Genomic DNA, 17,662 nt, shown 5'->3' with positions numbered 1-17,662 from the left:
TATATATCACTTATCTAGTCGCTAAGTGAACATAAATAATGCAGAGTCATGGGCAAACAATCAATACAAGCATATCTAAAGGGTCTAGCTCAAATGCAAATGGACCTAAAGCAACAAAAGGAAATAACACAATAAGAGGTCTTAACTCAAAAGCAAAGGATTGGGCACAATTGCAAAGGTAACTGTAAATTGGACTTGTATCAAATACTTATATTGTGTTTGACTCTACTATACTTATATTGTGTTTGACTCTACTATATACGTAGTTGTATGAAATTAATAATTGGGTATAAATGGTTTTGATGTAGGAAACTGATATACATCACAACTTTGGGGCTGCTCCATCTCAAACTAGGACATAAGGAACTTTTAAACTACATGTAATAACAAGAATCTGTCTTTCTTAATTAAAAAAAATAGTTGTTATAGATTAATTTTTGTTGTTTTGGGTTTGCTAACATTTTTGTTGCTTTAGTGTTGAATTGAAATAGGTGAACCGAGGCGGTCGTGTGAATCAAGTCACAAGGACAGCTAATGAAATGGCATCACAACCCCAACGTGTTCCCGAAAAAGCAAGACCATGGAGAGTGTAACCATGATGTGTTGCAGGACCTTTTGTACTGTTAATGAAAACCTTTGGTGTTGAGATTAAGTTGTTCTTTTAATGGGATTATGCTACAGAACTATAAATTTGATAGGTTTTATTGATTTTGGCAATAGGTGCAAGTCTATTGCATATTTTTAGTGGATGTTGTTAAACTTTATTAAAGCACTCGAAATGCAAAACTAATGGTAGTAAGAATCGTTAATTTCATTTTGGTAAACTAGGCATAAAGCTAATATTTTGCAGTTGCTAATTAAAGTTCTATGGCTAATTTAGACAAAATTGTACGGAATGAACTAGCGGAAGAGAAGAAGAAAAATAGAATGTCCACATTATGGATAAAATTACTTTTTTACCCTAAAAGAATTGGCTTGTGCCGTGCATGTGATCAAGTTGGATGGAAAATTGGATGGAAAATTCTCAAATCTAATATCAAGAGGGTAAATTGGTCAATTACAAAAGTTCATGGGGGTAATTGGCTAAAATTAAAGTTTAAGGAGAAAATTGGCAGCTTCTTTCAAGTTCAGGGGAAAACAACTTAGTAAAGCGTTTGAGGTAGTATCGAACTAAGAAACAGGAATATAAAAATAATAATAATTAATTCTCTTTTTCTGTTTTTTTTTCTTTTTTCTTTTTCTTTTTCTTTTTGTCTTTTCCTTTTTCTTTTTCTTTTTGTCTTTTCCTTTTTCTTTTTCTTTTTTTCGGAACGCTTTTCTTTTTTAGTCCCGGTGAAGCTGAATCCCTTTGTTTTTTTGTCTTCAGTGGTGTAATACAAATACTAGGGATGCCTCGAGTCTTTTTAAGTGGCTGATTTGTTATCAGAAACGAACATACACAAATATGAACTTTGGCTGCACTATGTGCTCATAGCTTAATATGAAGATTGCCCAAAAAATCAATCCGTGAGTATTAATTTTTTCTTACTAGTTTGATCTAACATATGTTCAATCGACATAAATTTAGATTTCATAAATTTACAGATTGAAGATGACACGCACAGTTGTCCCTAGTCCAATTGTCCATGAACTTCTAAACAAAAATAACTATGAAGAATGGAGTTTGCAAGTTAAAACCTATATGTTGGCAGAAGATCTTTGGGACGTTGTAGAAGCCACCACTAAGCCCCCTGAACAAGAAGATGATGAAGTTGAATTTAAAGCTTGGAGGAAGAGTAATGCCAAGGCTTTGCACTCCATCCAGATTTCTTGTGGGGTTGATACTTTTTCTTTTATTATGGGCGCCAGCGCAGCCAAAGTTGCCTGGGATATTTTGGCAAAAGAGTTGAAGCCAGCTAAAGCATCCCAAGCCACAGGAACCGGTATGTGTACCTTCGCCTTTTCCATATATTTAGGCATTTGTCTTTGGAATTAACTTGGATCCTCACAGGACGATGGGAAGTTTATTATCAAAATACTTTGTGATTGATTTACAAAATTTTATGCTTGTGATCAAAATTGTTAATGTTATAAATCACTTGGTAATTAAAGATTCTTTTTGTAAAATTAATAAAATATGAGATCATTTGATCATTGAACTGTCTAAAAACAGATGGTTAAATTCAATACAAGCGTTACAAACCATCTATATCTATATGCAACAATTGATTGACCAACAACCTTAGAATTAATTGATTTTCTACAAAAATGATTTTTATTGAATGATTTATAATTTGAACGATTTTTATCATAAGCACGAACTGTGAATCAATGACGAAGTTTTTTTTAAAATTTTTTTATGAGGAACTCCTCAACTTTGAGGTTCCAAACATACATCTTTGCCTTTTTGTCGTACTGTATACAAAGTGTAGGGAGCCCGATTTATTTGGCCTTCCAAAAGGAAAAGCCACTAATATTTGACATTTTTTTTTTTGTTCATATTCATTAAAAAGAGAGACGTCTTTTTTTTTTGTCAATAAAAAGAGAGACATAAATTGTGTGAGTACTGTCAGTTTTGGCTTCGGCCTGGTTCTTTTCACTTGAATAAGATCTATCCCTAATAGAATAGTTCAATTTAAACTACAGCAAAAATAAGATTGGAAAAAGAAGAAATATATTTCCCAATAGAGAATGATGGGATATAAACATAAATGATTTTATTTTTCAGGGGAGATATCCAACGATCACACGAATAACAACCCAAAGATTGTTGAGGCAGAGTCAGAGAATGATGTCATAGTAGAATTGCCCCATGAAGGTATTATGTCTCAATTCTTATAAAGATTTCCATTCAATATTTATTAATTAAACTTCTAATTCTACATTGTTATCTGCACTCTAAAATAATCACTTCTTTTGCTTTTTTCATGGAGAAAACTAAAATGCATAATGCCATCGACTTTGAATTCCTATCAACAGTTGCAATTTACAAAGAAAAAGAGACGGTATTCAATGGTAAAATAGAACAAAAGTAGTTTATATATACAATAAAATGAAGAAGAATAAGAAAAATACGTAAGAAGTATTAGTCTATATGTTTTTGTTTTGGTGATGAGGGTAACAACTATATGTTACGTACATTATGGGGATATATATAACGTTAGCTAGCTTGGCAGGAGAAGATAACCAAGTTAATCAAACTATTACGGCTTTCGTGACGACGGGTAAGTTTTATGATGCGATGGAGCTTCTTAAGCGAAATCCTAAGGCAGTAACTGCGAGAATATTGGATAATGGGACAATTCTTCACTGGGCAATCCATTTTAAGGAGGTGGACATTGCAAAAGAATTGGTGCACTTCATGAGACCAGAAGACTTGGAAATACAAGACCATGTGGGTGATACTGCTCTTCATCGTGTTATAACCGATATTCCAGAAAGCGTCGAACTAGCCAAATGCATGGTTGAAAAGAACAAGAAGTTACTCAGTATTGTCCTTCCTTCCCAGAAAACCATCGCACTTTTGGCCGGCAAAATTACCCCACTTATTCATGCTCATGGTCGTAGTCGTGGAGGAGAAAAAATGGCTCAATACCTTTATTCCGTCACTCCGCACGAAACACTGAACAATTCCGAACGCGCTATGCTTATTATCCACGGTCTTATGTTAAAAAGATTTGGTAAGATCAACATTCAAATGATAATTATTATTAGTGGCGCCTTTATTTTTTTTCCTTGTGTACATTCTATAAAACCGTTGTATATTAAAATGTTGAGACTAATCTAATTTTATACTAGATCTATAGAGGTTATTTCTAAACACTTCACAATATGTAGATATTGCGTGGAATTTAATTCAGCGTTACCCGGAGTCAGTCATTGCTGAAGATTTTTACGGGAGAACACCTTTAAATGAACTAGCTGGTATGCGTTCTGCATTCTTAAGTGGAAGCTCGCTCAATTTCTGGGAACAATGGATTTATGACGGTTAGTAATGCTTTCCATTTTCTCTTCATTTTAAATTTTTTCCTAATTAAGCTTTCTATTTTCTTTTTTTCTTATTAGACGCAGCAATAGAAAATTCTTGGTTCAAGGAACTAGTTTATATCACTTATTGATATATAAGTGGGCTTGTGTTCTTATCTTGAAAGGCATACAAATAAAACCAATTGAGGAACCTATTCCTACCACTGGTGATGCTGTTTTTATAAACGTTCAAAAATCGGAAGATGGCAACCAGAGTAATAAAAGGCAAAGGCATCTCATTTGCTCAGGTACGTATGTTACATGACAGACGTGCCATTTTTTTTTTTGTTAATGTTTAGTTGTTTCATACATTAAGGTACCACAACTATATATAAATCAATTAGCAAGCATATTTTAGGAAAAGCCCTTATATTTCAAGATAAACCCATTGACCATATTTTAGGAGAAGCCTTTATTCTTGAAGTGAAATTGGCAAGGTCAATCTCCCTATTGGTTCTGTATATATCATTTTTATTTTCCCTTTTTATTATGCAGGAGGTCATTTTCTTCATATTTACCTCTTTTCTAACTTGGTTTCAAATGATGGTGGGGCTTATCTTCTATCAACATACATATCAAGTCTTGGTCTTATATTTTTATCCATTGTAACCTATTAATTAATATATCATTTTATGTTGCAATTTATGTTTTTAAATACAACTATGTATTATAAGTAGACACTTATTTATAAGTCATATAATAATTTAATCAAATTTGAATAAAATTGCTTAGGCCCTGTAGTCCAACTAGCGGCTTTTAGAACATTGGTCAAAGCTATCAAATCTAGTGGTACTAAAAGTTTGATTATTGTGTTTGTTTTGGAATCATTTGAAATATTTATGGAGTTTGGAACCCTTTTGCCTTTTTATTAAAATCGATATTCTACACGCATCTAAACTAAGTAGAAAAAGACAATTTAAACCTGGGACTGAGTGGATTGAAGAAAAATGTCTAACCACCAAGGCAATCCACCACCTACTAAGGTCTTTTATATATGGGTTAGAGTTGTTGAATTTGGTTTCAAAGAAACTCACCTCCAACCACTGTAAAAATGTGCAGGCACAAGGAGGCTGTTTACACAATATTGATTTTGATTTTGAAGAAACTCATCGCATTTTTGTATCATATTAAGTAATGTTAAAGAGATGAAATTTTTGTATCATTTTATATGGTTTAAATGGGGATATAACCTTTTATTTTCCTTTCCTTTCTTTTTTTGATAAAAAAGGGATATAACTAATCGGTAATGGATTTGGATCCTCTTCTGAGCCCAAGGGGAGGATTCTTTTGACCAAACATTGTGGGTTGTTCGATTTTTATTCAACAGTTACAAACAGAAAGGTCCCTTTAAAGTTTATTCCACAATGCTTGGTCAGGAGAGGATCCAAATCCATTGGTAATTGAAGACTTTACTGACAATTTGGAATTTCAATGCAGATACGAGTTTATTTCGTGGACTAGTGGTCAAGACCTTCGGTAAACTTTTGGGTACGCTACATTATGAATTGATTTCTATGGAAATTCATTTCACACATTCTTTTTAGTCTTTTATTATATTCTCTTACACATCTTTGTTTAATTTTGGTCGTTGATTTTGTTTGTTTTATTCAATCTAATGTCCATATATAAATAGGGGTGTGTGAAAACTTAAAAGGGTATGTAAAAATCACTTTTCTTTTCTTTTCCTATTTATTGTCTTTATAATTTTTAATTACTTTCTTTTAATTTTTTTTTCAATTATTTTCTAATTCTATATACATAATTAAGGGTATATTGATTTGCTTTGAATGTTAACATAGGATTCAATCGTATATATCAAATGAAATTGGTCCATGTTCGGATCCTTAAATTTCTACCACACATGTGTGAAGTGATGAAAAAGAAAGATGTCAAAGAATTGCAAGGCTTGGAAACAGCAATGTTCCTAGCAATAAAAAGAGGACATGTGGAGTATATTACTCATTTATGCAGAGCAAATTATAAACTCCGTCAAATCACCAATGAAAAAGGCCGGAACATCTTTCAATTTGCAGCTGAATGTCGTCAACATAAAGTTTTTAGTCTATTATATGGACTAGAGGAACACAAGTGGGGATGGTTCGTAAGTTCGAAAGATAAGTCGAGAAATAACATGTTGCATGCGGTAGGAACCATTTCCTCCGCCGCACAGATTAATCTTATTCGAGGTGCAGCTTTGCAAATGCAAAGGGAACTACAATGGTTCAAGGTGACTACTTATATATATATAGAATTAATTATATATTATACTTATAAAATCTAGGTTATTATATAAGCGACTACTTAATCATATTCGTGAAAATTGATGATGGAACCCCTCCTTTCTCCTATTCACCATCTTCTCTCTAGTATAAAATTGAAATTTATAAGGAAATCAGAAGTTATTTTATTTATTTGTGGTCCATTCTTTCATAACTTGAACTGAAAATACCTTGAGACTTAGCCATAAGGATTTGTACCAAGAGATCAGAATTACTCTTCGGATGTATATAGTCACATCTGTTCTAAGTTTTTGTTGAATGACATGCAGGAGGTGGAACGTTTTGCACAGCCCGTAGATCATGAAGTAATAAATAAAACGGATGAGATGACACCACGTGAATTATTTACCAAGGGTCACAAGGACTTGGTGAAAGAGGGTGAAAAGGCAATGAAAGGTACAGCAACATCTTGTACAGTCGTAGGGGCTCTCATCGTTACTATCATGTTTGCTGCAGCGTTTACGGTTCCTGGTGGAAATAAACAAGATACAGGTCTTCCTATGTTCTTAAGTCAGAGGGCATTCATAACTTTTATAGTTTCGGATGTTATATCACTCTTTTCTTCCACAACTTCAGTAATGATATTTTTGGGAATCCTCACATCGCGTTATGCTGAAGATGATTTCCTGAAATCATTGCCAACAAAAATGATATTAGGCCTTATCACCCTTTTTTTATCTATCGCCACCATGATGATAGCTTTTTCTTCAGCCCTTTCCATTATCCTTCATGGAAAATCATCTATTGTTATTCTAGTTACTTTGCTTGCAAGTGTTCCAGTTGCATCTTTCGTATGGATGCAGTTTCCCCTCCTTCTTGAGTTAGTCATTTCTACTTACGGAGCAGGAGTGTTTGATAGCAAAATAAAGGATTGGCTTGATGAAGAACCTGAATACCCGGTCTCGTGTTAACGTGATTATAAATTATGCTTATTAGTTTTGGAGTTGCTATAATTTTTTTATTATTTTATTATTTATTATTTTATTATTATTATTATTATTATTATTTTATGCTTGTAATGAAATGTTGTTTGGATCATGTATAATAAAACCAAATCCACCCTGGTTGTAACGAAAAGACATTAATGTACGTGTTTGAACATTTAGTCTTCGTATTGCATCCATTCTTCTTTTGAATGTGACATTTTACTGCAATAGCAGAAAGTAAGTAATTATGTCTATACATTTTGATGCTGGTTAGAATGAATGATGACTTTTTTGAAATGCCAGCTTGGCAGCTCTCAACACACAGAAGTAAAATTGACTGTCATAGATTGGTCAACAAAAGAAAATGGATGTTTATATCAAATGCACCAGCAGCTACGTATTATATATTTGGGTGAACTGTCAATTTAATCCCTAAATTATCACTTGAGTGAAAATTAGGTTCCTAAAATATTTTTTTCAGAAAAAATCAGTCATTGAATTATAAAAATATACCAATTACATCCTTAATAGAGTAAATTGTAGCAATGGTCCCTCAACTTTAACTCAATTGAAGCAATGGTCCCTCAACTAAAAATCCATTACCATTGGTCACTCAACTCATCAAAACATCCAGCTATGATCCCGCAACTAAAAATCTATTACCATTGGTCCCTCAACTTTGATCCAACTAGAGAAATGGTCCCTCAACTTTAACCCAATTGGAGCAATGATCTCTTAGCTTTAACCCAACTGTAGCAATGGTCATTCCAACATAACTCACTTTGGACAAAATTTAGACGAATTTGACGAAAATGACCATATCTACACGTTTTGATGAGTTGATGGACCCTCAATTCATCTAGACGTTAGATCCGCAACCTATATGAAATGTTAAGGGCTTATAGGCAAAAAAAATAATGGTATTACACTCTAAGTATGTCAAGTGACTTAAGTTCACGAAAAATTAGATAAATTACCTTCGAATGTAATAATAGAGATGAAATTAACAATTTTTAATGAATTTAGAAACTTATTTTAACAAAAATCTAATTCATAAATCTAATTTTCACTGAGGTGAATGACTAAATTGTTGGAACTGAACTAGGTCACTAAGAGTTTTGAGAATGCAAAGTATGAAAGCACTGGTATACTCGGGAGAATTCTTATTTACTTGAAACAAACAACTTTGGCTATTAAATAGCCTTACATCAAACAGGAAATCAAATAACAACCCATGATTATTCAGGACCTAAAATCGTGGTGAGAGACTAGATTAAAACAGAAAACAACTTGTCCCTTAAGTATAGGAGGGTTATTAGCACGTCCAGGAATAAAGCCTAGAATAAAGGAACCCTAACAACTAGACTTTTGACTATTTCAACATCCTCCCTTAAACTGAATACCATTGATATTCAGTTTATTCCAGGGTATTCACGAACACCCATTAACTCTCGCATCTTCAAAAACACTTCAAGCTTTAACGGCTTTGTCATGATGTCTGCAGTCTGTTCTTGAGTAGAACACTGTAACAGCTCCACAACTCCATCTTTGACAAGATCTCGAAGGAAATGAAACCGAACATCTATGTGTTTACTGCAACCATGCATTACCGGATTCTTTGAAAGTTTAATGGTTGAGACATTATCACAATAAACTATTGTTGGACCACTTTGCCTCAAACTTAAACTCCCCAGAATTCTTCTTAACCACACCACTTGACATGCACTTGAAGCTGCAGCTATAAACTCTGCTTCAGTAGTAGAGAGAGTAACCACTGGTTGTTTCTTCGAAGACCACGAAACTGCACCTGAATTCATCATAAAAACATAACCTGAAGTGCTTTTTTTGTCATCTTGATCACCGGCATAGTCACTGTCCGTGTAGCCAATAAGCTCTTCATCTCCTCCCTTCTTGTAAAACACCCCAAAACCAGTGGTGCCTTTCACATACCTTAAAATCCTTTTAGCTGCCATTAGATGAGTCTCAGTAGGATGCTCCATATACTTACTAATCAAACTTACAGTGAACATAAGATCAGGATGTGTAGCTGTTAAGTACATGAGACTTCCTACCATCTGTTTATAAAGCTTGCTATCAACCTTCACCCCCTCTTCATCACGAGTTAGTTTAAAACCAGGAACAACAGGGTTGTGCGCTAAGTTGCATTGATCCATATAAAACCTTTCCAACACTTCCTGTGCATACTTTCGTTGACTGATGAATATTCCATCCGTTGTCTGCACCACTTCTATGCCAAGAAAGTACCTCATTTGTCCGAGATCAGTCATGTCAAACTCATCCATCATGGACCTTTTAAATTGCTCAAACAATGACTCATCATTTCCAGTGAATATAAGATCATCAACATAGAGGCATACAATTAAAGTTTTACCTTCATTTGCTGCCTTAATGAACAGTGTATGCTCGTAGGGACATTTATTGAAACCTTCCTTGATGAAGTACGACTCTATTCGACTGTACCATGCCCGTGGAGCCTGCTTGAGTCCATAGAGTGCCTTTTTGAGACGATATACCTTGGACTCACTCCCTTTATGTTCATAACCAGGTGGTTGTTCAACAAACACTTCCTCATCAATTGCACTGTGCAAAAAAGCTGATTTGACGTCGAGTTGGTAAATCTTCCAACTTTTTTGTGCAACAAGAGAAATGACCACTCGTATTGTATCCAGTTGAGCCACTGGTGCAAACACCTCAGAGAAATCAACTCTATATTGTTGACTATATCCATTTGCAACAAGCCAAGCCTTGTACTTGTCCACCTCCCCATTTTCATTCAGTTTTGTCTTGAAAACCCACTTCACTCCAATAGTTTCCCCCCCCCCCCCCGATGGCAGATCAGTCAACTCCCACATATCATTCTTCTCTATAGCTTCTATTTCTCGATCCATTGCTTGTCTCCACTTCTCACTCTTCACGGCATCGTAATAAGTTGTTGGATCACCATTAGTAAACAAGGCTAGGTGAGCCAAGTTTACACTTTCTTCATCAAAGAGACCCTCGCCAGTTTCATAATCTCTCATTTAGATTGGTGGTCTTCGAGTTCGTCCTTCTTGAAATGCACTGCCTTCAGTCGTGACTTCTCCTACTTCAAATGAATCATTACCATGAGACTCATTGGTTCCCATATGTTCAATAGCTCCAGATCCTTCTTCATCTTCTATGATTGTTTCTTCATTAGTTTCCCATTCAAGATCAGTTAAGATAGCCTGCTTATGAATGTCATCCCAATTCCATTGTTCATCTACCTCAAAAACCACATCTCGACTTACAATAATTTTTTGTGATATGGGATCAAACAGTCTATAAGCTTTGGATTCCTCACTTACCCCTAACAGTATGCATTTGAGGCTTTTGTCATCAAGTTTCACTCTTTTGCTATCAGGTACATGCACGTGAGATACACATCCAAAAACTCTAAAGTGATCCACCGATGGTTTGTGCCCACTCCAAGCTTCTTCAGGTGTCTTGCTTTTTACGGCAAGAGTTGGACTTTGATTCAATATATGCACTGCCCAGTTCACTGCTTCGGGCCAGAAAGTTTTTGGAATTTGCTTCTCTGATAGCATGCACCGAACCATATTCATGATAGTTCGATTCTTCCTTTCAGCTACGCCGTTTTGTTGAGGTGTGTAGGCAGTCGTCAACTATCTGTGAATGCCATTCTCACTGCAGAAACTTGTGAATTCATGTGACGTGAATTCATCTCCTCGATATGTCCTTAAGCCTCTTATGAACGCTCGTGTTTCCTTCTCCACTCTAGCTTTATAAGTTTTGAATGTAGTAAAGGCTTCTGATTTCTCCACCAGAAAATAAACCCACGTTCTTCTACTAAAATCATCAATAAAAGTGATGAGATACCTCTTCTTGCTATTTGAGACTGGACTTATCGGGCCACATATGTCAGCATGTATCAGTTGTAATATCTTGGAGGCTCTCTATATACTTTCCCGTGGAAAAGAGTCACGGTGCTGTTTTCCCACAAGACAATCTTCACACACTTTCTCAGACAGTTTGAACTTTGGTAACCCTTCAACCATATTCTTTTGTTGCAGCACTTTCAGTCCATTCCAGGTCAAATGCCCATACCGACAGTGCCAAAAAGTTGCTTGATCAGTGGTTGTCATGGTGAGACTTTTTTGTTCCTTCAGTGAGCAGCGAACAACCAAGGCAAACATCCTATTGCACGTCATCTCAGTCTCAAGAATTAGACCTTTCTCAGGATGAAAGATCTTGCACTTTCCATGTTGCATGAGCACAACAAGTCCTCTCTCTTGTAGTTAACCAATGCTCAACAGATTATTCTTTAACTCAGGTACAAAGAAGACTCTTGTAACAACATACACGATCACATGCACCTCTATTCGCACCTTGCCCTTGCCCTTCACACTGAGACTGGAGTCATTTCCTAGCTTTACTGATTCTCTGAAACTATCATCCATCTCGATAAATACTTCCTCACTGCCACTCATATGATTACTACATCCAGAATCCAAGAACCAAGTGTACTCCTTCTCAGTTCCCTTAACATCCATTTGCGCCATCAGCAACATTTCTTCCTTTGTTTCTGCAAAATTCGCCTGTGAACCCCTAGCTTTCTTTGGACATTCCCACTGAAAATGCCCTAGCTCATGATAGTTGTAGCATTCAATGATAGATTTGTCGAACCCAAATCTACCTCTTCCTCTTCCTCTTCCACGGTATGAGCCACAACCACCGCCTCTTCCTCCTTGTTGAATTCTAGAAGTGACTTGAAGAGCTTGTTCATCCACAACTTGCCAACTGACTCTTTGTTCATGCACAAGAAGACTGCTCTGGAGTTCATCAATGGATAAAACATCCAAGTCATTCGACTTTTCAATCGAGCAAACAACATAATCATATTTTGAAGTTATGGACCTCAAAATTTTTTCAATGATTACCACATCCTCCATTCTTTCTCCATGAAGCCTTATCTTATTGGCTATAACAAACGTTCTTCCAAAATAGTCATTCACAGTTTCTCCAGCCTTCATATGCAGTATTTCAAACTCCTTTCAAAGTTCCTGCAGTTGAGCACGTTTCACACATGATGTTCCCTGATACTTCCGCTTCAAGGAATCCCATATATCCTTCGCAGTTTCCTTTTTCAAGATCGTTTCTAGAATCGCACGATCAATGGCCTGGAACAAATAGTTCTTGGCCTTCTAGTCTTTCAATTTCTGCTCCTCCAACGCCTTCTTCTGCAAGTCACTAGATTCTGCCCCTCCTGCTCCTACAGTGATTCCGGTCTCCACCAAGTTCCAATATTCTTTGGAACGCAGAAAGTTCTCAATTAGCATACTCCAGTGATCATAGTGCCCATCGAACCTTGGGATGGCAGGTTGTACAAAGCTACTCTCAGACATCATGTTTTTGTTCTCTCACACTGACACCAGGTTTGGTCAGGCCCCGTGATAGGGCTCTGATACCAGATGTTGGAACTGAACTAGGTCACTAAGAGTTTTGAGAATGCAAAGTATGAAAGCACTGGTATACTCGGAGAATTCTTATTTACTTGAAACAAACAACTTCGGCTATTAAATAACCTTACATCAAACAGGAAATCAAATAACAACCCACGATTATTCAGGACCTAAAATCGTGGTGAGCGACTAGATTAAAACAGAAAACAACTTATCCCTCAAGTATAGGAGGGTTATTAGCACGTCCAGGAATAAAGCCTAGAATAAAGGAACCCTAACAACTAGACTTTTGACTATTTCAACATAAATCGACATTTCATCATGTACCCTTTCAAACCCATCCAACCCCACCCTCTCCTTAAAAAAAAAAAACAAATCAAATGGAGGGAAACTTGTTCATCCCATCAGTATCCATCCTCATAAGCTTTCCCAATACAATTTTCCCGATTACAATGGCTGACACTCTAAGCCCTAATCCGGCAACCCAGAAGCGAAGGCTCCCAATGGCCACTCGTCTCTAGTCTCCAACCAGCCTCTTCTTCGTCAGCTCCAACGACGACAACCGCAAACATGTGCAAGCTCGCGCAGCATCCGCCACCACAATTCGAAGAAGTCCATTGCGCTCAATCTGCTGCCATAGCAGGGAGACCCCAATCACGGCCTCGGAAAGGCGTAGATCCTTGAGCTGTTCCAGAATTGCATCAAACTCGCTAGTGAAAATGTTAGTTTAGATTTTTCAAGTAATTGAAAGTTTTGAAATTAATTTTTTTTTAACAAAAAGTTTCAATTTTTTTAGTATTTTATTGGGTAAAGTACAAAAAACTACCTCAACCATTGGTGTCACGACACTTTCATATCTCATCTTTTAAAATTGACAATGTCACACCTCATCTTACGAATTTGTGCCAACGTTATACCTTCCGTTGGCTTGGTATGAATTTCTCAGTTAAATGCTGATGTGGCTTGATTCAGGGTCCACTTTCAATTAAAAAAATTAATAAAATATTATTAAAAACTAAAAAAAAAATCATTTAATATTTTTTAAATATTAAAATAATAAAGAAAAGTAAAAAAATAAAATAAACAAAACCTTTCGTCCCTTTCCCCCTCCCTCTCTTCCCCATCTACTTGCTGCAACCCAAAAAAAAAGAAGAAGAAAAAAAAATACAAAACTTCATCCCTTCCCCCCCTCCCCTCCACGTCATTCTCTCTTCTCCCCTATCCCCCCCCCCACCCCCTCTTCTCCCCCACCCGAGCCCTTCCCCCCCCCCCCACCCCCCACGTGTCCTTCTCTCTTCTCCCCCATCACACCCCCCCCCCCACCAGAGCCCTACCTGCAACCCAAAAAAAAAATCCCCAGTTCATCTTCCCCTCACTTCCACCCTTCGCACCCAACCTCACACCCACCCCCCCGCGGAATCAACCTAACAAACGGGATCTGAGTTTTTTTTTCTTTTTTCTTCTTCTTCTTCTTCCTCCTCCTTCTTCTTCTTTCTAGGTTGCAGGGGGTTGGGATTTTTTTTTTTGGGGGGGGGGGGGGGGGGGGGGGGGGGGGGGGGGTGGGGGTGGTTTGGTTGGGGTTTGATGGGTTTTCAAAAAATTTTTTTTTTTTTTTTTTTGGTTGAAGATCAAGCAAGGAAGAAGATGAAGATGGGGAGAGAGAGAAGGGGGAGGGGGTGGAAGGGACGAAAGGTTTTGTTTTTTGTTTTTTTTTTAACTTTTTTTATTATTTTAATATTTTAAAATATTAAATGATTTTTTTTTTTTTTTTAGTTTTTTTCATATTTTATTAATTTTTTAATAGAAATGGGGTCTGTATCAAACCACGTCAGCATTTAACTGACAAATTAACGGCAGGCTAACGGAAGGTATAACATTGGCACAAATTCGTAAGATGAGGTATGACATTGTCAATTTTAAAAGATGAGGTATGAAAGTATCGTAACATCAATAATTGAGATAGTTTTTTTGTACTTTACCCTATTTTACTTGTCAAACGAGTGAGCCATTTTTACTGTATTAGATTTTGATGTATGTTGTGAAATTTTTCTTAAATGTTCGATTTTGATCTGTTGGGTGCGCAGAAAATTAATCAGAAAAATACATGGGAGCTGAATTTGATTGACCATTTAACGGACATTATTAACGTTGAAGAGGAAAAGGATGCAGAGGCGAATTGTCAAAAGGTAAATTCCGCCTATTGATACTACGATGTTTCGGATAATTTTTCGGTTTGAAATCCATCAAGACCAAGATTTTGGTACAACCACTTTTGAAGTGAGTGGCCGAAAGTTCACATATTCGATTGCATATGCTATGTTTGCTTAAATATGTATCAGTTCTCTATATGTGCAGGCAAGCTGCACTCTTGAAGCTGGAGTCAAAATTTACTCAATGAGGGTGGATTCAGTACACTCCGAGGCATATAAGGTCCTTGGTGGGATGAATAGAGTAGGCCAAGAATCCGAACAAGGTTGGGTTTGCTATCGGCTATAACTTTGCCCGTTCGTTTTTTACTGAAGTGTATTCACTTGCAAGACAAAAAGAAGTATATTGATTTTAAAAGTGGTTCTGTACTTGATTCAGAACAATTTTCTAACCTGCGGACAAAGTAAATTTTGTGAAAGTTGCGTTCTTGCCATATTAGTCATTATACCGTTTCAAGGTAGATAAAATCGATAGTTTTGCTGTATTAACCTTTGCATTTATAACCTATACAATGAATTAGAGAACATACAATCAATGACCTTTCCTGGCAGAAGAAATGTGATTTTTTTTATGGTTTATTGGAATGATGATTATGTGGTATGGTTATATTTAAGCAGCTCATCTGTAAATTGTAATAGTAATCTCTTTCACATTGGACTTGTGCTCCATTGATCTTGTTAGTATCTTGATACTGTTATAATTTTAGATACCAGAGTAGAGGATGCCAATGCTGGCAATGGAAAAGATGCGGCTAGTTCCAAGAATGAGACGCAGAAGAAGGTTGACTGTTCTCTGACTCACTACAGTGATTTATTGAACTCCCCGTATACTAAATGCTGACATAAATAAATGCTGACATAAATCCATACATGCAGATCTCTCCCTTATCAATGCTGGAATCATCTTTTGAGGCTCTAAATGTAAAAAAGTTTGACGGTGATCACTCATCCTGTGCTATCTTAATTACTAGTTTTATATTGTGAGATGCGAGCCCAAGTTTGTGATACAATTTTGTTTGTATTTTCAGTTGCATTTGCAGTTGATCCCCTCTATCATCAGACGTCTGCACAATTTGATGAAGGTGGGGCCAAGGGTCTTTTAATGAATAATCTTGGAGTATATGGTGGATGCAGAGTGCTCTTTGACTTTTCGGAAGTACCAGGGAAGCGCATAGCATCTGATAATCAACTTGATAAATCAGATACCATTGATCTTTCTTTTGCTGGTTGTGAGTTGCGTTTTCGGTATTCTATTGAGTTCTTCGAAATCTTATCTTCCCATTTTTTTCCAAATGAGAATGATGTGGTTTACTAAGATTAACTTTTTCTTGATCTTTTATAGAATATGTAGAACAGATGGTATTGAACATGTGAAATCAAAGATGCAATTTAACCAAGTCTCAGGAGTTTAGTTGATCGATTTGATGAGGATAACAGAAGGCCACCAGATATATATACATGTGATCAAGAATCAGCAGAGCAAGCTGATGCTGCCTATAACAATGAAGCTGATTTTGATTGTGATGTATCTGAGAATTGCCGGAACTGGGATTATGATCATGATGACCAAACAAGCGTCATGGAGGAGGACCATAACTGTGAAAGTTCAAATTTCCCTTGTTATCATGAGGTTTTTCAAACATACTATTCATATTAAGTTTGAATCGTAAATATTTGTTCCATCGGTTTTTCTTTTTAGTTTTATGAATAATTGAAGAACGAGTTCATCCCTGATAATTTTAATCTTTTGGAGAATAATGAACCCGGTGTCAACTCTACAAGCAATCTTACACTCTAAGTAATCTTGAGAGATGAGAGAGAAGTTAGAGAGAGAGATCTATGAAAAATGCACTGATATTTCATTAACCGTATATTGTGATAATTACACTCAGGTATTTATAGTTTACACGTTATAACACCACTTCACTAATCTAAAAACACATGGCACTATCCTAGTCATCCATTCCATCATGTAATCTATCATCCTCCCTCAATCACATGCTGGGAGCAACCAAGCATGAGATTGGAACAATTAAAACGAAATTGCGGAGAACACAACCCTTTGGTAAACATATCGGCATACTGATCACTGGAATTGACAAACTGCAACAATATTGTACCTTCTTGTACTCTTTCACGTACAAAGTGACAGTCAATTTCAATGTGTTTTGATTTGGAATGAAAAATTGGATTAGTAGCAAGTGCCATAGCAGAAATATTATCACAATGTAGTAAGGGAACATCAGACTATGACAAGTGAAGATCGTGAAGCAATTGTTGAATCCATACCACTTCTGCAGTAGTAGTGGCCATAACCCTATACTCTGCTTCAGTAGAAGACCTGCTCACAGTATGTTGTTTCTTGGAACTCCAAGAAATAGGATTTGAACCAATAAACACCAAAAAACCAGTGGTTGATCTTCGGTCATTAGGATCACCGGCCCAATCAGCATCAGTGTATGCTTTTAAATGAAGGGAACCAGGTGTACAACATAAACCTAAATCCATATAACCCTTAAGATATCTCAGTATACGTTTGACTGCAGTGAAGTGTGATTCAAGAGGTTGGTGCATAATTGACAAACTTGGTTCACTGAGAAGGTTATATCGGGCCTAGTAAAAGTGAGGTATTGCAAAGCACCTACAAGAGTTCTGTAAGTTGTAGGATCTGAAATAGAAGGACTGCCATGATTCAAAAGCTTCTGATTAGGATGGCAGGGTGTAAGACATGATTTGCAATCATCCATGTGAGCCTTCTGGAACAACTCTTTCACATACTTATG

General features: G+C 36.4%; 1 protein-coding gene and 1 pseudogene across 1 annotated transcript; both read left to right on the top strand.

Moving 5' to 3' along the window:
- The first annotated feature begins 1,681 nt into the window (after nucleotides 1–1,681).
- Nucleotides 1,682–7,195, top strand: LOC137716944 (uncharacterized). Its single transcript, XM_068456287.1, has 7 exons — nucleotides 1,682–1,922; nucleotides 2,708–2,797; nucleotides 3,144–3,659; nucleotides 3,817–3,966; nucleotides 4,131–4,253; nucleotides 6,084–6,232; nucleotides 6,554–7,195. The coding sequence occupies exons 1-7, from the start codon at nucleotides 1,682–1,684 to the stop codon at nucleotides 7,193–7,195; spliced, it is 1,911 nt and encodes a 636-aa protein (XP_068312388.1).
- A 5,929-nt stretch (nucleotides 7,196–13,124) lies between these two features.
- Nucleotides 13,125–17,662, top strand: part of LOC137718460 (condensin complex subunit 2-like) — a 41,059-nt pseudogene continuing 36,521 nt past the window's right edge.

Source organism: Pyrus communis, chromosome 15 (assembly GCF_963583255.1).
Source record: "Pyrus communis chromosome 15, drPyrComm1.1, whole genome shotgun sequence".
NCBI classification, from domain to species: domain Eukaryota; kingdom Viridiplantae; phylum Streptophyta; class Magnoliopsida; order Rosales; family Rosaceae; genus Pyrus; species Pyrus communis.
Note: the sequence above shows the minus strand (reverse complement) of the source record. Positions and strands in the feature narration are given on the sequence as shown.